Source organism: Notolepis coatsorum (genome assembly GCF_963971535.1).
Source record: "Notolepis coatsorum genome assembly, chromosome: 2".
Taxonomy (NCBI): Eukaryota; Metazoa; Chordata; class Actinopteri; order Aulopiformes; family Paralepididae; genus Notolepis; species Notolepis coatsorum.
Genome location: NC_140166.1, coordinates 188,191,413 through 188,214,432, shown reverse-complemented (window position 1 = coordinate 188,214,432; position 23,020 = coordinate 188,191,413). Strand labels below are relative to the sequence as shown.

Genomic DNA, 23,020 nt, shown 5'->3' with positions numbered 1-23,020 from the left:
CACTGGAACTTCACGTCGACGTGCTACTGTTGCCGCCTCCTCTCTGTAAAGACAAAAATACTCCACAAATAAAATCAGTGGCACAGTGTAAACTGAAGACTGTGCAAGCAATGGCATCTTAGCGATGATTTATCAAATCTTTGAGAGCTAAGTGCCAAGTTCTACACACATGATACACACCAATTTAGAGGTGCTACAACAGATAATCAGGGAAATAAGACCAACATGAAACAAACTAAATTGGACACAGTCACACACCATCTCACGTGCCTGGATGTACTGTATACATGACCAAATAAATAAGAAAAATAGATTCATATATATATATTAATTTGATAAATAAACGTAAATTATACATTTATGATCATATAAAATAATAATAATGGATTGGATTTATATAGCGCTCTTCTCTGACTGACTGTTGCTCTGACTCAGAGCGCTTCACAGAGTCCATTATTCGTTCATACACAGTCATACCGGTGGTGGTAAGCTACAATTGCAGCCAGAGCTGCCCTGAGGCAGACTCACGGAAGCGTGGCGAATAATCAACGCCTACGGCCCCTCCGACCACCACCAACATTCATTCACATGCATACACATTCATACAAGGCAAGTAGGTTAAGTGTCTTGCCCAAGGACACAACGGCAATGGGATGGACATGGGCTTGAGCGGGATTCGAACCACCAACCCTTCGATCATTGGACGCCCCGCTCTACCCCTGAGCCACGCCGCCCCACAATTGGTGATCAACAATGGTGTGAAAACTAATATCACGTACTCTCACTTCCTATTTTTACGGCCATTCAGGTCCCAACTTATGAAGGCCAAAACATAGGTTGTTCACATTGGTTCTTGATCTGCGGTGGTATGAGCATTAATAGTTCCCACGCAAAGTTTTTGGTAACCTCTCCTCCACACCAGAGCAAGGTAAATGGGACCTGCAACACCCCCGGTGGCATCTTCCCGTTCAGAGTTATAAATTAAGCTCAAGTGCTTTGGGCTTCCTGGGGACATCCCTGCTTGCTCATCCCCTAACTGTTGTTTATAATTGACTTGGTTTGTTTTCTGCTTGCTGAATAGCTTGCCGGCATCTTATGGGTCAATGTTCAAATCAAGTCCCGCCTCCCTGCGTTAAGTCTCGCCCCAACAGCGGCCTATTCCGTTCAGACACACGCCAAACCACAAAAGCCAAACGTGTTCTTAATGCCGTTTCACATGTCCCTTCAAAAAAGGGGCATGGAAAAAAGTCTTTACCTAGTTACAAAAACCTGAACTGAAGGGCCAACACACCAGAAATAACACTCATTAGCACAGGAAGTGGACTTAGCAGTTCTCTCTTTCTCTCATCCTCAGTCATTCTGCATGTCGTCCTACAAACAATGTCTTTTTTCAGCTTGGGGCCGCTAGACAGGACTGGCCCCCCACCACTGGTCCCCTAGTCACTACAGAGGACTGGCCCCCCACCACTGGTCCTCTAGTCACTACAGAGGACTGGCCCCCCACCACTGGTCCTCTAGTCACTACAGAGGACTGGCCCCTCACCACTGGTCCTCTAGTCACTACAGAGGACTGGCCCCTCACCACTGGTCCTCTAGTCACTACAGAGGACTGGCCCCTCACCACTGGTCCTCTAGTCACTACAGAGGACTGGCCCCCCACCACTGGTCCTCTAGTCACTACAGAGGACTGGCCCCCCACCACTGGTCCTCTAGTCACTACAGAGGACTGGCCTCTCACCACTGGTCCTCTAGTCACTACAGAGGACTGGCCCCTCACCACTGGTCCCCTAGTCACTACAGAGGACTGGCCCCCCACCACTGGTCCCCTAGTCACTACAGAGGACTGGCCCCTCACCACTGGTCCTCTAGTCACTACAGAGGACTGGCCCCTCACCACTGGTCCTCTAGTCACTACAGAGGACTGGCCCCCCACCACTGGTCCTCTAGTCACTACAGAGGACTGGCCCCTCACCACTGGTCCTCTAGTCACTACAGAGGACTGGCCCCTCACCACTGGTCCTCTAGTCACTACAGAGGACTGGCCCCTCACCACTGGTCCTCTAGTCACTACAGAGGACTGGCCCCCCACCACTGGTCCTCTAGTCACTACAGAGGACTGGCCCCCCACCACTGGTCCTCTAGTCACTACAGAGGACTGGCCCCCCACCACTGGTCCTCTAGTCACTACAGAGGACTGGCCCCCCACCACTGGTCCTCTAGTCACTACAGAGGACTGGCCCCCCACCACTGGTCCTCTAGTCACTACAGAGGACTGGCCCCTCACCACTGGTCCTCTAGTCACTACAGAGGACTGGCCCCTCACCACTGGTCCTCTAGTCACTACAGAGGACTGGCCCCCCACCACTGGTCCTCTAGTCACTACAGAGGACTGGCCCCCCACCACTGGTCCTCTAGTCACTACAGAGGACTGGCCCCTCACCACTGCTCCTCTAATCTGCACTTCATAATTAATTAATGGAGGGAGAAGAGAGAGATAGATCAATCAATCAAGAGAGAGATAGAGAGAGAGAAGATTCTGTGTGTGTGTGTGTGTGTGTGTGTGTGTGATTGGGTTAGACTGATGGTGTAGCTGGAAATTAAAGGCCTTTGTAAAAAAGAAAAATGTAATAAAATAAAACTAACACACACAACATGTTGCTACGTCTAGAAACAGGGTGTCATGTGAGGACAAGTCAGCCTAAACATTCAGGTCAGGGTCCTAATCTGACAAACCAAGAGGCTCTCGCTGCAAATACAACAGTCTTCCACCTTGTTGTCATGGTAATATTTCATATAATTTCTTCCCACAAACTTTACCTCCTAAGCTTCTTTAGGAACTAAGGAAAACCCTGTGTGTGTGTGTTTTTTGAAGACCTGATGTTTACTCCCGTCATGCTGCTCTTGGCTGTTGTTCCATTAAAGCAACCAGGCAGGTCTGCCAGTGGGCTGAATGAAAAGATGTACCAATATGAATGAATATGAATGCTAGGTTGCAGTGTGGGGGTCTTAACGTTGCCTCTGGGCCGTCCGCCATATGATTTAACAGCTTTCCCCCCCCCTGAGTCTCATTAGCATTCCACTGAACTGAATAGCAACAGGTTTGCCTCGAGACTCGGCCTGCTTCAGTCAATAAAACACATGCATTATTCAAACACTTCAAACAGCCTGTAAGAACACCAGCTTTTCTACCCTCTGATCTCTACAGCGGATCTTAAGAGCTGCTACTCACTGCAGTGTGCTGTGTGTGCGTGTGTTCCCCGCTATAATACTAATTAATTGAACACAGTCAGGCGGAGGCAGCTTTACAACAATATAAAACCTTTTGTACCCATATTACAGAGACATGGGGCTTGTGGAATCAATTGACCCATCCTAAGCACCGCCCTACCCTGGCAACACCCTTGACAACCACCTTTAGCTCATCCTGCATACCATTTGCTCACGTTTTGACGAGCTCAGAACACCAAGACATTTTCTTTCTTCTATGAAAAGTAGCCTACTTGGATGATCTGCAGTGGAGGATGACAAACGAGCAGTTTGTCATCGAGTGTTGTTTATGTTGCTTTTTCATCGCAGGGATAATGTCCAGAACTCTTTGATAAACACCCCAATTGTAAATTACAATTTCCGTCAAGAATAACAGGCAGCACATTTGGTCAATAACCACTCCAGACCAGTTTCCATTGGACCCTTTGCGTAGGATAACAAAAAACGCAAAAGCACAGTAAAATGTGACCGTAGCATTAAGCTAGTCACGAAATACGTCATTACTAATACTAGATGAGGGTTTAAACCAGAACACAAAAGTTAAGATAAGAATAAAGTTAGAACCAGAGAAGACTAGTCCATGCAGCTCCATAAAAGAGGGGGGGGGGGAAGCATGAAGGGTGGAGTCTGGCGCTATGCAGAAGAATCAGGACTGCAGTGTGTACTGCACTGCACCTTTGAACATTACACACAAAAAATGACAGAGACACTGGGCTGCGAGCAAGAGAAAATACACCCACGTGCCCAGAGGACAGTGTAGCCCCCCCGCATTCCACCCTGGGTGGGAAAGGAACCCAACCTGAGCATGGCATAAGAGCACAGGGCACGAGTGTGTGAATAATATGGTCAATGGGTCAACCTTTGCTACAGCCGACTGGGTTCTCGACTTTGTGACCAGGGGTCAAGCGATACTCTTGTAAAATGATCCGTTTTACATGGTGATGATGCACAATAACAAGAGGGTGCAGCATCCTCACTGAAGCATCCGAGGAGACCTCTAGGCTCTCTGTTCAGCAGCTCACATGGATGGAGGGACGGTGAATCACAGTGTTGTGATCTGACAGAGTAAATTTTTAACAGCAGCTTTTAATGCATTTATTTGGGTTTCAAATGTAGTCTTGTAGAGTGAAACTACATGAGTCTCTCACACGAGTCTCTCACCTGCGTCTCTGACTTGCGCCTGCGTAATCCAGCCAGGATTCCTACTTTTTACAAGACCACAAAATGCATCATAGTCTACCAAAACGACCCTCTGTGACACCGACATGTCAGTCTAACCTGTCAAACAGGGACACACAGGGTTTGACGTCAAAAACAAAATACTCTCGCCATAAAACACTGAATCACCTCTAGACAACATGCCAACATGCAGCAAGACAGGCCTAACCCTGTCTCCAGTCTCTTGAATATGACATTTTAGTCGCGCTGCTGTTGCCCATGGGCTATTTGTGAGTGTCTGGAGAAACTGGTGCGCAATAAAATCATGGAATGCATACAGCTGTATTCCCAAGCACAAGCCAACAATGCCAGCCTTAAAGAAAATCCATTTTAATGCCAAGCATCTGTGTGTGAGTGTGTGTGTATGCATATGTACGGTATACATGTGCGAATGAATGCATGTGTGTGTATAGTGTGTTGCAGCAGTATCAGCAGGCTAATGTATACAGGCTGATGCTGCAGGAGAAGCATGTGACAGCAGTTGTCTGGACACAGTGTCTACCTCATCCAGACAGACTCATGTCAACACTCATACTGGAATGTTTAGAGATGATGATATACTATACAGGTTTAAACACACTAATATACTGTCTGCATGTGGAAGGATGGAACTGGTATGGAGGAAAAATCAAGTTAGGTTGGCCAGATGAATGTCAAGGCCTCCATTAGAGATCATGATTGGTGTTGTTACCATTCCTACTGGGCCTGGTACCAACCTGGGTTATTAGATTGCGATTTAAAAGATGGTTGATGTCAAAATAATACACACACACACACTAACTAGAAAGAAAGGTGCACTCAGTAGAGCACAAATCTCGACCACGCGGCAGCCACCCATCCCCCCCCCCCCCCCCCCCCCCCCTAGTAGGCTACAGGTTGGCAGGGCTTATGTGTAGGGGGCACATATAATAATACTATTACTCTGACAATATTACACTATCACACATTAGTACACCATTATACACTATTACATCAGAACACTATTACACGTTGTTACACTATTTGTATTTATTGGACAACATTATTCAAATGTATTGTTCGATTTGCGTTATGACACACCCATTTTTCTTCATTTGTAGTGGTCGATTTGAATGAAATTTTCAGGGCATGTTTCAGGTATTGGCAAGCCCAACAGTTGTTGACTGTGGTCTATGTCTATGTATGAGCTGAGGCACACCCTTTTGAAGTTCATTGGTCCATATCATGAAAATTCTATTAGATATCAACAAACCTTATACAACGTTTGATAAGCAGCTTGTTCCAGTAATGATTCAGAGAAAATTTGGTAGCAATCTGACCTACAGTTTAGGAGGAAATGTTTTTTTTTTTTTTTTAAATGTTATAAAATATTTGCTCTTATACGGTAATTAAAATCGAAACGGCGGAAGATTCAATATGGTGGACCTTCTGATTTGATTTGAAATCTTTATTCATTTATATTTGCCTTATGGGCACTTTAACATCTTAACCTCTTAAGCCCGAGCCATATTTTCAGAAAATTCACCTAAAAATACATACCTAAGTAAATGGAAGATTGCTCCACTTTTACAAGTCCATTTGCATGTTCTTGGTATCTAGGGACTGCATTCCCAGTGTCAGAAATATATATATATTATATATATATTTTCTTTTCATCTTTGACAGTGAATAACACCATGCTAACATTGACCAGACGTGAACATTTTATTCAGCACCTTCTTGAGATCAAGTGTACAAAAAATCTAAGCAAATGAATAAAGGGCAGATGATTTACAGGGGGGTTTGTAGATACAGTACTGAATTTTGCCATGCGGACACATGCTATTTGAAATATGAATATAGAATATCAGGCCTATAAATGACCTTATTATGGAGTTCAATCTGGATTTAGTACCACCAGGCACCCCTGACAGGGCAGCAAAAACCGTGAATGAAATCTACTGTAAGTACAGTTACTTTTTTGTAATAGCTCCGCCATTTTTCATCTGATTGAGCCGCGTTAATTTTCTAGATGTTCACAGAAAGGTAAAGAAACAAACTACGTTCTATTTTATGGCAATAACGTTCAGGTTTGTTCAACCCGTGAGATATGATCCCGAAAATAACGTTACAAATTAAAAGTTCACGCTGGAAGTCAGATGATTGACAGGGGCTGGCATGAGCTGGGAAGTGTAGTTTTATGCAATTTGAAATCCCATCGAAGGCCCTGAATCTCCTCATTCATAGGACTACACACACACACACATATTTAGTCATTTAGCTGTTTAGCACATATGACAGCTTCCTTTATTTCCGCCTAATTCATCCGGTTTCCGTTGGAATGCGCCGCAATTTCTATAAACTCATGTATTCATATAACATTTAAAATCATTGGTAAACAAACAGTGCTGAAAATATACACTTTGACTGCTGTTTTCATAGGGTTAGGGTCTTTACTCTTGGCAAATTAAATTTTTTTTTTATCTACTTTTTCTCCCATTTTCTATTTTTCTCCCATCCCAATTTCGTATCTTCCAATTCTACCCTCCCCTGTCTCGAACGCTGTTAAGCCATGCCTCCCACAAGCCGGCTGCAATGTGGACGAAGCCTTACATCACGTGTCCCCTCCGGTACTCGAGGAAGCAGCCGTCGCATCTTTTCACCTGCACAGCGCGACCTCTCAGCGTCGGGGGTCTGCGTGGGACGGACACGCCGCCCCCGTCGCTTCCTGATTCTGCTGCGCAGGCGCACCAACCGACCTGTAGGAGTCGCTGTCCACAACGTCCGATCCCCACCCATCAGCTTCCCACCCCCTAATACTGCCAATTGTATTATTATGAACGACCAGCCAAGCTGATAGCAATGCGGAGAGCTGGGCTCGAACCCAACGTCTCCTGCATTGGTGGCGAGCGCCTTGCCCACTACACCACCTAGCCGCCCACTCTTGGCTACATTTGAAAAAAAGAAAAAACGCTACATTAATTAATACGGACTGTATTGATCTATTTATGGCGTGAAATTATTGTCGGTCTGGTACCAGACCGCTCGGGCTTTAGCCCGCTCAGGCTTTAGCCCGCTCGGGCAGAGATTTATTTCATGTCACAAATAGATCAACACAGTCCGTATTTTTCAAATGTAGCCAAGAGTAAAGACCCTAACCCTATCGAAATAGCAGTCAAAGTGTATATTTCCAGCACTACATTTGTTTACCAATGATTTTAAGTAGGGATGTCCGATATTATCGGCCTACCGATATTGGCATTAAAATGTGGAAAATATCGGTATCGGTTTTCATTTTTTTTTTTTTTTTTTGACATTTCTATAACCTTTATTTACCCAGGCAAGCAAGTAAGAACAACGACGATTTCGACGCAAGGACAGGAAGCCCATCATTAAATCATTGTAGTCCTAAGAAAGAGGATACCCAGGGCTTTCGATGGACAAATATTGATGTGAAAATTGTGTTTATATCTCATGGGTAGAACAAACCTCATAAAATACAACGTATATTGTTTCTTTATCATTCTGTTAACGCCTAGGAAAAAATTATCAATCCGGTAAAAAATGGCAGAGCTATGGACATTATAGAAAATTATAATACATTATACAAAACTGTACTTACAGTAGATTAAATTCACGGTCTTGCTGCCCTGTCAGGGGCACCTGGTGATACTAAATCCAGATTTAACTGCCATTGGAAAGAGGAGATTTGATCCATAATAAGGTAATTTATAGGCCCAATATTCTATATTCATATTTCAAATAGCACGTGTCCAGGTGGCAAGATGCAGTACTGTATCTAGAAAAAAAAACTGTAATCATCTGCCCTTTATTAATTTACTTAGAGTAGACCTTTAGTACACTTTATCTCAAAAAGGTGCTGAATGAGCTCAGTGGCAATTCACTTTGTCAATGTTAGCATGGTGTTATTCACCGTCAAAAAAAATAAAAATAAACAACTATTTATATTGTCCTTTGGTTCATTACAATTAACTCAAGCATAGTAACAGACACAATATTTCTGACACTTGGAATACATTCCTTGAGGTCCATAGTATCCCTACCAAGAACATGGAAATGGCCCTTGTAGAAGTTGAGCAATCTTCCAATTACTTGGGTATGTACTTTTAGGTGGATTTTCTGAAAATATGGCTAGGGCTTAAGAGGTTAAGTGAGGATAGATCGATGTCCGTGTGGGAGGATTTAGGATTTGACCTTTAATTATAGCGCCCCCATCAGGTCAATTAGGATCATATTCCAGAAGTTACATCCCTGGCCTGCATCCTATGTGGTATGTTTCATCCACCACAGCCTTGTAGTTGGCGAGATTAGCTCCGGATAGATGCACAGACAGACCCACAGACACGAACAAACTTTGCATGCCTGGCTGAGATAATGAATTGATAAAACCTAAAAAAGTAGTGATAGTCTGAATGAGATTGTTCATCTACTATATGATGTAACTGATGAAGCCACCCCGAAGTTCTGTTTGAGAGAGTGCCTTTCTTTACTAGAGTTCTGACCAACGGAAAATGCTAAATGTATGATAACAGGGGTGCACCTTTATAAATAAAGATAAAACTAGACATATTTCTTGTTATTGGCCAATATGTAAATTAGCCACATACGCTACAGTAGACTAGACCTCCCCTTAGAGCAAGGTTTGACTCCCGGACCCGGTAACCTTTGCCGAATGTCTTCCCCCATATCTCTCTCCCATCCTTCCTCTCTGCCGGACTTGTATCCGAAATAAAGCAATAAAAATGCCAAAAAACAAATATAAATAAATATAAGGATATTAACACCAAGATGCAAACAGAAAACCTATAGCCTAAAGGCCCTCACATAGTCGGGCGGAAGGTACACGGACCGGACTCCGCGGAGGTCCGCTCGTACTCAAAGCGGACTCCAAGCACGAAGCTCCAATTTTCGAAATGCGCGGACGTCCGCGCCGCTCACTTGGTGTCACACAAAAGGCTGCTCTGTGTTTTGGTTGACATCGACCTGCATTTAATGTGACACCGATCTGCATTTTACTCTGAACACTCACTCCATGCCATGCAGGATCATGGTTAAATGGGTAGGATTGGTCCGGTAAAACGTTGGCAGGTAGATGACGCTAAATTTTGTTTTACTATCGCTAATCGTCATCCATTCCAATTCATATACATTTGGACCATGTCTTTTTTCATCATCTGAAGAAACTTGAGAAGTTTGAATGGCTTTTCTAAATGAAGAGTGTAAAACTGGCAGTTTTATTTATTTTCGAAATGGAGATAACCTAGACTCTTTATTTTGACATCGGATGACGACGCCATGACAGAAGTGTAAACGGCGTGAAAAAGATTTAGTAAACTGGTGCGAGACATGTAGGAAATTGGTACGTGGAGGTACGCTAGACTATGAAAGCTCAAACGACTGCAGACATGCCGCGGGGAGTCCGGTCTGCATACGTTCCGCCCGACTATGTGAGAGCCTTAAGTGTAGTGTGTGTTTTCTTTTTTTTTAACTTCATTTTTTAGCGGTTATCGCTTTTCCTGGTCAAGCATGACCGACAGATGCAGGGTGAAACGGGAGAGAGAGCAGGGGAAGACATTTGGCAAATGACGGCGGGTCCGGGAATCGAACTCGGAGTCAACCGATCCGTGACGCAGCACGGTACTCCGCGACGCAGCGCGGTACATGGTGTGCTACTGGAGCACCCCGTAGTGTGTGTTCTTATAAAAAATTATTGTAAGCTCTGGGGAAAAAAGCTTCTGAGATCCAAAGTTAGAAAATGTCACCTTAGGGAAATACTACTCCTGGCCCCCTCTGTACCTCCTGGCCCTAGCAACAGAGAACCTGCCCATCCAGCCTGGTAGTCTAAAAGCCGGCGTAGTCGTGTCTCTTCCTGCTCTGTGCAGATGTACCATAATTGCAGTCACGGATATAGCTGCCAGAATATGACAGGAAATCTAATCCAGCCAGCAGTCACTGGCAACATACAACAACTAGGAGCACTCAGCGACAGTCAGCAACAGTACTGGTGCTACTATTGAGGGAGGAGGATGACGCCGCGATGCCACCCGACCTGACACAAACTATTTGGTCAGGTAATGAGGGCATTAACCACCCTTCTTCCCAGAGGGAGCAATAAAAAAAGATGGCAATCTTTTTTAATTCACGATAGACCTAGGATAGTAGTCACTATTCAATGTTCAAAATGTGTTCACTCGACAAAAGCAGAAGATGAAAACATTGCAATTCCTCTGCACTCACACACCCAGTCCTCCCAGTTGCACAATCAGTATATTTCTTTGACATGACTGTTTTGCTGGAGATGAATAACAATAACACTAGTTCCACTTTCTTCAGTTCCGATAGCGATACCTGAATTTGGACATCTGCTGATACCGATACTAGAGCAATTTCTTTCTTGAATAATAACAATGGGTCTCATTCGCCAGCGGACTTAAGACAAAAGTTAAGAGCACATTTCATTGCAACTCCACTTAAGACCTTAACACTTTCAGCGCCAGCCATTTGATCCATCCTTGTAGTCAATGGGCCACGCTTTAAAAGATAGGGATTTTGACTGTGCGTCACGATGATTGCAGAGCTATATCTATATTCTATATTATAGCTATGGAGACAATACTATGGCTCATTTGACAGTCACTATTTCTCATACAACATGTAAAAAAAGAGTAAATCTGTTCATGTATACGTTCGTGTGGTATCCCGTGGTGAATATTGTATAGTTTGTGATCCTGGCTAATTCCTGGAAGCTGCGTTATGGACCGCTATGTGAATTTTGCTAAAGGCGTTCGCGTTGCTTGCCTGGACACGTTACTATTTCCAAATCAAAAGGTATATAATAGGTATTATGGGGGGGGGGGGTTGATGCTCTGATCGTCAGCAACGGCATACGTTTTGGAGTACGTGACATATGATCGTTGCGATCGATGTGAAATCATTGTTGGATCAAAGTAGGATCGATGTCATATAGTCCTTACGTTTACTAGGAGGTATCCCAAGAAGAATATTCCAATTGTCTGATCGCGATTTTTCCAGTATTGATGTCCATCGGGTCACTGACATGAACTGGCACAAAATATGCATGAAGTGTGCTGAACGTGTTCCAAAGTGCTCGGATGAAGCGATTCACTTGGCTTGGTCTAAATTCTCCGCCCGGACCATATACAATGTAACACACAGTCACAGTGTGAAATAAGGTTTCAAAGGGTAGGCAATACTGCCACCTAGCAGGATTCGGCCGGTATTGCACTCTCAGGGTCTCAGAATGAGTTCCAATGGTAACACCGAGGTCCGTGAGAGTGTATAGGATATTAAAATCGAATAAAAGAAAAAAACTATGAAAACGATCGAAAACCCGACTATACTCTGGTTTTGGCACACAACGGTTGTGCTTGAACAATTAACCTGGCTTTAAGCTTGTTTATTTTCCCTGTTACTGCCAGGTGTACGACTGTACAGGTGCATTGCCACCAAGCCTCGGGCAGCGCTATTATTTAAGAATACGTTGACTATCATATGCCCAGCCTCGGGCAGCGCTAGTATTTAAGAATACGTTGACTGTATGCCCAGCCTCGGGCAGCGCTATTATTTAAGAATACGTTGACTGTATGCAAAAAAAATATATTTGTTTATTCGTTAATAAATTAAATTAAAAAAATATATAAAATTATATATATATATATATTTTTTTTACCTTTAGTGGGGGGCCTCGCATTTAAATCTCGCAAAGGGCCTCGCATTTCTCCCAGACGGCACTGCAGCCAGGGTAACAACTTTGCAGCTCCTGTGTACCAGGGCAACAACTTTGCAGCTCCTGTGTGCCAGGGCAACAACTTTGCAGCTCCTGTGTGCCAGAGCAACAACTTTGCAGCTCCTGTGTGCCAGGGCAACAACTTTGCAGCTCCTGCTGCGTGCCAGGGTAACAACCTTACAGCTCCAAAGGATCAATCGCTCAAAAGTTTAAATATTTTCTACTCTGCAGAGTCACATCGCAAGCTGGCATGTGCATGTAACTGTGCACCAGTGGGTCATTCCACAAGATTGAGTATGACTTGCAGGCAGAGAACTCACGAATGTTCGCTTGTCATCCTAATTTGACCTCACTATGACCTATTGTGACCTCTAGGATATTCAGAGCCTCATGAAACTTTACAAGCAGAAACCTTGGTCATTTTTTTAGAGGATGGATGGCTGGCCTTGGTACATTGACAATAAGTGACGTTTTCTGAGCCATTTTCAGTAAAAGAAAAAGGGCTTGCCATCCAATCGGAGAAAGGAAATGTTTTTTTTTTTTTTATCTCCAGATGTCAAAGGTTATTGATACCAAATCACAGTATGAACTTTTTTGAGTGGTTTTTTGAATGGTTTGATATTGCCCCCAAAGCTGGAGCAACTTATTAGAATTAGATAATGTCCCAAGCCCATGTTCATCACATAATGTATATAAAACAATTGACATATAGTGTAGAGCCGCATCTGATTCCATAAGTTCCCAGCTATCTGACAGTGTATGGCACTTGTATGTTGCACCTGCTGTTGACCTCAAGCCCCCCGAATACAACCCACAGTAGCCCCCCACAACAACTCCCAAAACAGCTCAAGACTCCAGAGGCTAAATATTTTACGAGAATATCTGAAACCTAAATAGATTTTGCACTACTTATCATGTACATTGATGAGATTGTATGTGCTGAGAGAGAGACTGAGCAAAAGAGAGGGGGAGAGTGAGTGGGACCACAGTGAGACAGACAAAAAGAGAAAGACAGTGTGCAAGAGAAAGAGAGAACAGAGCAAGAGAGACTGGAGTAGAGGGAGGCATACTCTTACCCCTTGATTTCCAGTAAATCGGATCAACGGTTGTGACGAGAGGCCCTGGAAAAGAAAATAGAAATGATTAAGCTATGATTCACAAAATAATATATATGAAAAAACGACACAACAAAAACAGGTTTCAACTGGATCAATGCCATTGTAATATCGTCAGCAAGCACAAGCAGTGAATAACCAGTGTGAAGTCGAACACTCTGCAGTACCCGACAACATCCAACACCAAAACCACCTGCAGACATGTAAATGCTCCCAAGTAGCATTTTACCTAGCTACTCATACAGGTCGGATGACAATAAATCAATTCATGAAGTCCCAGTCACTGTTTAACCTACGTGTTGGTTACAGTCCTTTATGAAGTTTTTTTTTTATCCACTTTTTCTCCCATTTTCTATATTTTCTCCCATCCCAATTTCGTATCATCCAATTCAACCCTCCCCTGTCACGAACGCTGTTTCTTGCCTCCCACAAGCCGACTGCAATGTGGACTAAGTCATACATAGCACAAGTCCCCTCCGGTACTTGAGGTAACAGCAGTCGCATCTTTTCACCTGCGCAGCTCGATCTCTCAGTGGCGAGGAGTAATGCGTGGGAGGCTCACGCTGCCCCCGACACATCCTGATTCTACTGCGCAGGCGCACCAACCGACCTGTAGGAGTCGCTGTCCACAACGCCCGATCCCCACCCATCAGTTTCCCACCCCCTAATACGGCCAATGTGTATTAGTATGAACGACCAGCTAAACTGAAAGCAATGTGGAGCGCTGGGCTCGAACAGGCGAGCGCAGCGTCTCCGCATTCGTGGCGAGTGCCTTGCCCACTACGCCACATAGCCGCCCCAGTCCTTTATGAAGTTATAACTTATAACAGTATAAATCTATATTGATTTTTTTTTTATGTTGTACTTGTACAGCACTTTGTTCAACTTTGTCAGTGCTGTAAAGTTTAAACCTTTTAAAATCTTAGACAAACGAAACACTTTGCTTTCATGAAATATTGTAAGCCGTCATTTGTGACCCAGTCTGGTGATGATGCCTACAAGTCGCCAGCGTGAAATGACAGATAGACACAATAAAAAAAGTTTTTTTTAATTATATATATATAACTACAGTTCGAGAGTTGAAGAACATATTTAGTACAACAGCGAACAGATATAATAACTCTAATTGTAAGAATTCTGTGTTTAAAAAAGGCCGTTTTGAAACACAGTTTGTGCTGTCCACGCCCCCGCCCCCCCCCCCCAAACTAGCTGAAGTGTGAACATCTTTGAGAGGCGTTTTCTCCCCTTGAGTGTTTTAGACAACAGACTGAGGCCCCGTTTAGACGGAAACGCTAGCAGGTGAATCCGCAAAAATATTTTTACGGATGTGCCTTTCGTTTATACGGAAACTGCGTTTTTACGGGGTGAAACCGCAAAAAAGTGAGACTACCTTCCAGGGTGGAATTCCTAGAAACGCAAAAGCTTTGCGCTTTCGTCTAAACTGTCAAACCGTATAAATCTGTTAAAACGATGACGAAAGGGTTGTCACGGCTCTGGTCGCGCGTACTGCTTACATCACATGTAGCAGGTATGCGCCAGTAGCCGAGACGTAAACAAAGCAAGTATGTCTGACTATATCAACGGAGATCACCTGAAGGCTACATTGGCAGTACTTTTAACCCTTTCACTGCCACACGACAGAAGGTTAACCCTTTACTATCACACAACCGGCTGTCGTGTGGCAGTGAAAGGGTTAAATACACAATAATCTGTCCCGCGGCGTGAGTGGACCCACTGTCTGTGAGTGACTCTGCTTTGGTACAATCACATTCCCCATCCACAGTCTGCGAATCAGAGGCAGAGTAGGGCGGGTCTTCACAGCACGTCATGTGACATATGCGCCAATCGTGTGACAGCGGGGCTCCGTCGTTACAGCGTCGTCTGCACGGAGAATTCCACCCCAAAACGTAAAATTAAAAGTGAAACCGCAAGATGACTTTTGCAGTTTCTGTTCACAAAACGCTCGTCTAAACGTAGCCTGAGTTACAAGATTTAAATGAATATATGATATTCAAAACATTCTCATATTTCAAAGTATGACACATCATTTGAAAGCTTACATTCTGTACTTTCACAATCTGGAAAAAGACATGTAGGCAGTGGCACAAACCCTGGACTCGGTCACATTTGAGGCTTTATAAAAGCAGCACAATGAACACATCGGTCAGTGCCGAGTCCGACCTCATCTTAAATAACAAACAGCATTGCTTGTTGTAATTAACAAAGAGAGGCAGAGTTGATTTAGCAAAAAAAAAAAAAAAAAAAACCATATATATATATATATATATATATATATATATATATATATATATATATATATTTTTATAATCGAATTTTATTTTCATATTCAAATCCCATGCCCATCGAACGAAGCTTTGAAGTATTTAAGACAGCCCTATGGGGTACATAAGAACATTTTTGAAAGATTAAAATAGAATAATAGAGCCAAGAACAACAACAACAAAGAAAACAGTGTTAGAAAATGCATTGTGCAGTAGACATTTGGTAGTAGTCATTACTAAGGCTGAGATGATATGCCATTTGGAAGAATCAATAAATCGGGACAAAATTATCGATAAATATCGATTTTATTATTATATATATATACATTATATATATATATAATTTTTGTATTATTATTACGGCATCTTCCTGACCGCTACTGGCAGCGCGCTTAGCATGACTCGCTGTCGTGGGCCAACTACAGCATCGCAAAAACTACAGTGAGTGCATGTGACACACACAAACGAACGTTAAATAAAAAAATCGACAAGTGACGCCACTTATCAATTTCACGCAGTTATCGATAAATTGATAAGTGGTCTCAGCCTTAGACATTACCTAATTCAAAGTCTGCAGAGACCTTCTCCCCCATTTTAGCCCTGTAATCCAGTGTTGTTTTTGGACATGTTACAAATGGATGGGGAGGACAAGCCTACTACTGCCAAGCAGCAATGCTCCTCCAGCGAGCTGTCCCTCTTTGAAACCCTGAGGCCTTCTGTAAAGAGCCACCGGATTGAAATGCAAAACGAGCAGCAGGCCATCGACTTCAATCAGTTTCCCTCCCAACAGCACCAGACCCGTTATCATATTGATATTCCCGTAATCACCTAGATATACACGGACAGATAAAATGACAAAAGACAGACATATCCAAACGCAATTTGTATAAAACTGAGGAGTATGCCAGTTGCCGGGCAGTAAAAGTGTGTGTTGGTTCTCTCAATGCCAGAGCGACAGCCAACGGTTGGTGCCCAGCCAGCCACCCAATGGACGGAGCTCATGGTGCTGACATTTTTCACATATTTTCAGCTGTCAGTAGCCCCCAGATGAGGCTCAAATAAGTCTGGTCAACTTGTGAGGGACAATTACGGTCAATACGGCCAAATTCCTCTGGTCTCTGGACACTTCCACAGAATAACCCAGAAATAGCCTGTGCAAACTAGCATGGATTTGTGTAATTCTGGTAAAGAATGACATTCTCTGGCTCGGAAGCATTATCCCTGCCGTTGACATTATGTGTGTGGGAAATAAAAAGTGTCTGTTAGAGCAGCTAGCTCCTGATGGCACCGGTTTCTTAGGTGTAGAACCAAACATTATCAACAACCTCACAACATATTTATTATATGTATCAAACACAGCACTTTATTTACATTTACAGTGTATACTTAAAAAAAAATTACTGTATGTAGTGGAAGTGAAATCTTTGGAAAGATCTGGAGATAAAAACACACAATACGACTATTCCCTCAATATCTCCACAACACCTGCGAGTTACGAGACACCACATGTTCTCCGTAACCGTACAGGTCTCTCCTACATTACTGCCGTTCTATAAAACCGTCCGGTTTGTCCAGTTTTGCCATATTCGATCGTTAAACTGACATAACCATCATTTACACCATCAACACAATACCACACATTTCTTTCTGGATTTGGAGCAGTGGAAATAGTTGTAATCATCTCTGGAATGGTGCGAAATAGAAAGAAAAAGGGAAACCGAAACCAAAGTCCTTTATGCTCTCCCTTCTACCCCTCCATGTAGAGTCAGCATCTGAAAACACTCCATTTGGAGGGTCAGTTGGAGTTACATGATCACTTCCTAGACCCACAAAAGAATCGGGAAACCCTACACTACGTGGGGGGGGGGGTATTGGGATCGGCTCCAAGAGTCTAAAAGCTCCACTGACCATGCTTCCCCCAACACGTGGTTTGAGAACCACTGGTCTATAATGTAGCTAACCCAAAGAAGTTAGTGTGATATCTGCTTGTGTAATCTGACATTAGAGCCAGGTTTTGGCGTTCTACACGCACCAAATGTGGAACAGTATCATGAATAACAGAACCGGAGCGATGTTTCCTAAGGTTGATGGGCAGCATAGCCATGTCTTGGTGCCGCAGAACGTACTCTGGCCATGCTAACGTAAGCAGTTGCCGTTAGCTAGCAAGTGTAACAAGTGAGGTTATTGGCAGCTTGGCCAAAACGCGCTGTGAACATGCTGTAACAGCACTAAAACAAGTTCACTTTACAAGCTGTAGGTGAAACTTTAAAGTGACAATGTGCATTTCTGGCAACTGCTGGCCGCAAGCAGTACCACATGTGTTTTCAATACATTGCCTCAGTGTGCTTTCTTTTTTAACATGCAGACTCTTTGCAGAGCGAATCCTTGGTTTCTTGGGTGTTCCAAGGTGGCTGCATATTTGTTTTCCCAGCGTTCTGTGCGTGAAGAAACATGTCGTTCACTTAAGTCTTTGCTCGCCAAACAGAGAAAAGTCGGGTTTCGTCGCCAACGGTTGAGTGCCAAACCCGACTTTTCTCGGGTTTTGATCCTTTGATATTTTTCCTTTGATCCCTGTTCCAAACACTCGGCCGGAGCTCCCTGGGTCTCCCTGGCACATCTGCCTACATTAAAATTGCAATGACGATCGAATCCTGCCAGGTGGCAGTATCGCCTACCTTTTGAACTGGGATAGTTTAGTGTGGGGGCACTTTTTTGTCTGCAAGAACTCCTCCCCCTCGGAGGGAATCAGGACAGAGCGGTCGCTCGGAGATTTTATCGCCTCAAACCTATTTCCTGTATACATGTCGTATACACATATACACGAGTAATCGCGATCGCGATGGGATCACTGGGATTATTCTTTTTGGAGTACCTTCTGGCTAAGGTAAGGTCTATTCTATGTCTATTTTACCGAATCTAAAACATGTTTTTGTAGCGATCACAGTGTCGTATTTTACCGAACCTAAAACATGCTTTTGGTAACGATCGCAGTTTTGAGTTAAAACTACCCCCCCCCCCTTGTTGATTTTGTGAAGACACATATGTACATGGTATTGATTTGGAAGTATTTGGAGTTTCAGGCGAGCAACCCGAACGATTTGGGCATAATGCATATAACGAGTCATATCTTGCAATTTATGAAAAAATACTGGATTATTTTGGATTGACATTTCCTGTATATTTCCAAATATGTGACTTTATCATCATAATGTTATAATTTTTGAGTAAATAAAGTAAAAAAATAGCCAAATAATGTTGTGATATTACCTCTTAACTGGCACCAACCCGGGCCCGGGACGTTTTAAGGACGATTTGCCCACCGGCACGACGCGCCACTTTGGCAACATCTAACGGCTCGGGTGTGCATATTATTTAATACAATATATATATCGAATTAAAGCCCTATTTGTTGCCTGTCGATTGCAGTTTCAGGAGACAAAATCCATTCAGCGGTTCTCGAGTTACATGCCGATATGTGAGGTGTGCGCCGAAGTACACGGCAGACTTTATTTTTTCGAATACCATTCCCGACTCCCGATGCTCTAGCTCCGTCAATAATTTGGCGATCTCGAAAATGATTGAACAGGGTTGTAATCAATGAGTGTGGCTTTCCAATGCTACCCCACGTGGGGCTGAGCGAATCAGGGATCTAGGTGAAAAGTCACGAGCGCAAACAGGAAGAGAAATTTCCGCTGAATGCATTGGAGTCAATGGTTTTCTGTAGACCTTTTTCTTTTTTTGACCAAAATCGCTCCTAATCACTCATTTCTGAATGGATTCTTATGAAATTTGGACATATACAATTTTTTTTTATTAAAGTTTGCTTTAATCACAGTAACGTTGGCGAGCTAGCTAAATTATACATAAATTGGTTTTCATATAAATCAATCTTCACTAAGACATTAAAACGGTAGTGCGGCACGGTCTATAGAGACGCAGAAAAAAGCTACCAAATCCATTCCGAGACAACTCCGAGACTGACTAGCATCGCACGTAACAAGTCTCAGGGCTAGATCCACAAAGAATGGATTGCACGGTGCTAATTGCACCCTTACTTACAATTCATTATGAATTGAAAATGGGGGACCCTGATGTAAACAAGACGAAAGTCTTTCTCTGGTCTGCATCCCCTTAACAATTGTGTGTATTGAGCCGTACTGTATTGTACCCATTCTGCAATCTGTTAATACAATTTTCATTCAATCAATCACCTTAATATTTATTTACCTAATTTATGTGCAATCGTTTAATTTCAGCTCCGTGTAGAGAAATGCACCAATACTAACAACCGCCTTACTGCGAGCGTCTATGACGACACTGTTGACACCACGTATCCGTGACACGCACGCCCCGCGAAAACACTAGTAGTTTTGGGGGGCCTACCACCCCCTATGAAAAAAAAAATAGGGGAAACACTGCCATCTCATTAGCACTAAAAGTGAATTTCCTTTATAGTATCAGAAACTTCAGAATGTTATCTTTCAAAAGAGACCAGGCTCATGCATGTGCTATAAGTATAAAGTATAGTATTTTGGTTTGCAAAAAAAGTATGCAGTCCTCAAGTTAAAGTAAAAAAAAATCCACTTTTGGGGGCGCCAGGTAAGAGGTTAAGCAAATACCTTGCATGCATGATTTAGGTGACAGTAGATTAGACAGTGGCACATAATTAATTACAGACAGTGAATTGTAAAACATGCACGTCATAACATTTGTGCAAGCCAAGGTCCACCATCTGGCACGTCAGGTTATGTAATCTCCCGTTTACCAATTAAAAAAAATTAAGTTGTAGTGACATGAATGAAATCGGGCTATGAATGGGGGATATGTGTTGCCATATTAGATTGAAAAACCGTCCCTTTCATACACCCCTGCACATTCTGGCAACCCAGAGTAAATGTATCATGTTGGCAGGTATATGATTCCAAATGATGTCCAATAAAAGGCTGACCTGTGTAATCACATGGCTTTGTTTAGAAGGTTTGGTGTGCTTGACAAAGTACAGTCAGTGTGAAAGCAACCATAAAGAAAATGCAACAATGTTGCAACTTCACCTCTGAATCGTCTCCCGAACTATATGTGATGTCTCACCAGACCAGTCATGTCTCACCAGAACATTTGAGGCTAGAGCATTGAAAGCGAGTGCCGTGTTGAAGTGCTGGTGGTCTCAATTTGCTTTGATCCATCTACCAGACAATAGTTAAACATGATGGTGCTGCTACAGAAAGATGGAGACGGACAGAAAAGCTACAGGACACACACAAAAAAAAGAAGAAAAATCACAAGTTGTCTAAATTTATATTTTCAAGTAACAATTTTGCATACATAGAACAGCAGCATGAAACCCATGATCAGAATACATTTCATGGTATTAAGCTAATAATTTTTTATCCCTCTTCTTTTAATAAAATGTATTATGATGACCCTTAAAAGAAATTGTATACGACTGCTTAATTTACTTGAAAACTTGCATTGTAAAATTGCTGGGCTGAGGAGTTATCTGCCTCACTAATCCAGATAAAGCTTCCTCTTGCCTGGGGGTTGTTGAGTTGCTGCCATCCTCCGATCCCTGCCCTCAGTGGAAAGCGGAGCAGTGGGCCATTGATCATATTCGCACGACCGCCACTTTTCTCTCATGTCATGATCAGGTTGGGATTCCTTTTCAACCTGAATCCCAACCTGAGCATGACATACATGTAAGAGCTAAATGGACACAGTGTGAATATGGTCAATAGTAGCAACATGAGGCACATTATACAGAGTGGACACAGTGTGATAAGAAAGGTTTTATGGTTCGACAACGGTCACGTTTTAGTTTTTTCCATCTCATGCTAGTCGTTATATCCCTCCAGGGAACAAACCTAACTTTTTGACTTACCAGCCATTTGGCTGGTAGATTTTTTTAAAGTACCAGCCGGGCAGATTTTTTACTAGCCAAAAATTATAAATAGCTTTTTAGTATATCGCCATGTGTTATTATTACATATAATACTCTCATATGCTATTTTCAATTAATATCATAAACAACATAAGGAATATTAGCATAATTTTGAGTGGACTGAAGGAATGAGTCAGCGTTAATAGTTTTAAATGCAAATAATTTATTGAAACATAGAAGTGGGGTCGGGACACACACACACACACTGTGTTTCAACTCACCACCCCTGCATCATATTGTAGTCCGTCTTCAAACTTCCACTCCTCTCAAATTTTTTATATTTGAATATCAACATTATCTGTCCATCCTCAGTAATCCTCAGTTTACTATAATATACTCCTGTCCTGAGTCCTGACTAGTGACTCCGTCGTCTTTCCAAACGCACGCACACACACACACACAGGGAAGGGGAGAGTGCCCCCCCCCCATTTCCCTTTCCTCAGTGCTGTTCACTGTGGCTCTGCCTCGTCTGATCATCAGGATTAGCTTGTTAGCCGACGTTAACGTTGTAGTGATTGGTATATAAACGTTAATTTCGGGCGATGTGGACATAAAGGAATGGCGACGGTGCAAAGCATGTAGCTGCATTGGACTCGTTGTGAGAAGAAAAAAAACATCACAGACTTATTTCGCGTCTGTAGGCGCACTGCTGTGTTAACGCTGCTCTGTTTACAACGCTGCTCTGTTTTCAAGAAACAATACTGAGTGGGCGGATATCATATGACTCGCGGAGTTGCTAAGGGTTTTTCAAAATAAGAGTATCATATGAACCTGAACGTTGCTAGCTGCCGGAGCCCAGATATTATGACTGGAGCTGCGCTTGGGGCGGCAATGAGACCTGCACAGGATTTTCAAAATAAGAGTATCGATATGAACTACACGCCAGCTGGCGGGCAGACTATTATTGTTAGACGCCAGACGGTAAATCTACACGCATTTGGCGATGGGCGCCCAGTTATTTTGTTCCCTGTATCCCTCTGTGTGATCATATGAGGGACCCAGAATCTGGCAATACAATACCACAATATAGGTGTCACCATTCAATACATCACACGATATATTATGGTATTTTGAGCTCGGCAATATATACTCTTAAGATTTTATTATGTCAAGATTTTAGACGGGTAGTGGCAAAGACGGTGGCAACGGCATTATGTCCTTATGTAGGACATTGAATTGCTGAGGAGGATACAAGGTTATACTGCACCCTGGGGGTTGCACTACAATACTTAAGGGAAGTATTGTTCTCTTCTATATCCCTACCCCGAAGCGTTCACACAGACCCCACAGCAGGAACAACAAATTGCTCAAGTCTTACCTAATAGGCTAGGCTAGTTTCATTGACATCTCAAACCCGCCCTCTTTTCTTGATGCTCCAATCAGAACTGATGCATCCCTTGGACAAACACATTTTGTTAGCGATTGGAGGATCAAGAAAAGAGGGCAGGGTTTGAGATAGGTCAATTGTGCATGGATC

At 43.1% G+C, this 23,020-nt stretch overlaps 1 protein-coding gene across 1 annotated transcript in view; it reads right to left on the bottom strand.

The window, feature by feature from the left end:
• ell (elongation factor RNA polymerase II) overlaps positions 1-23,020 on the bottom strand; it is a gene marked incomplete at its 5' end in the record, with an annotated part of 91,633 nt that overhangs the window by 24,613 nt on the left and 44,000 nt on the right. Inside the window, one exon of the mRNA XM_084307349.1 lies at positions 13,288-13,332. Within this exon, the coding sequence (XP_084163475.1) occupies positions 13,288-13,332 (45 nt within the window). The remainder of the gene's footprint in view (positions 1-13,287; positions 13,333-23,020) is intronic.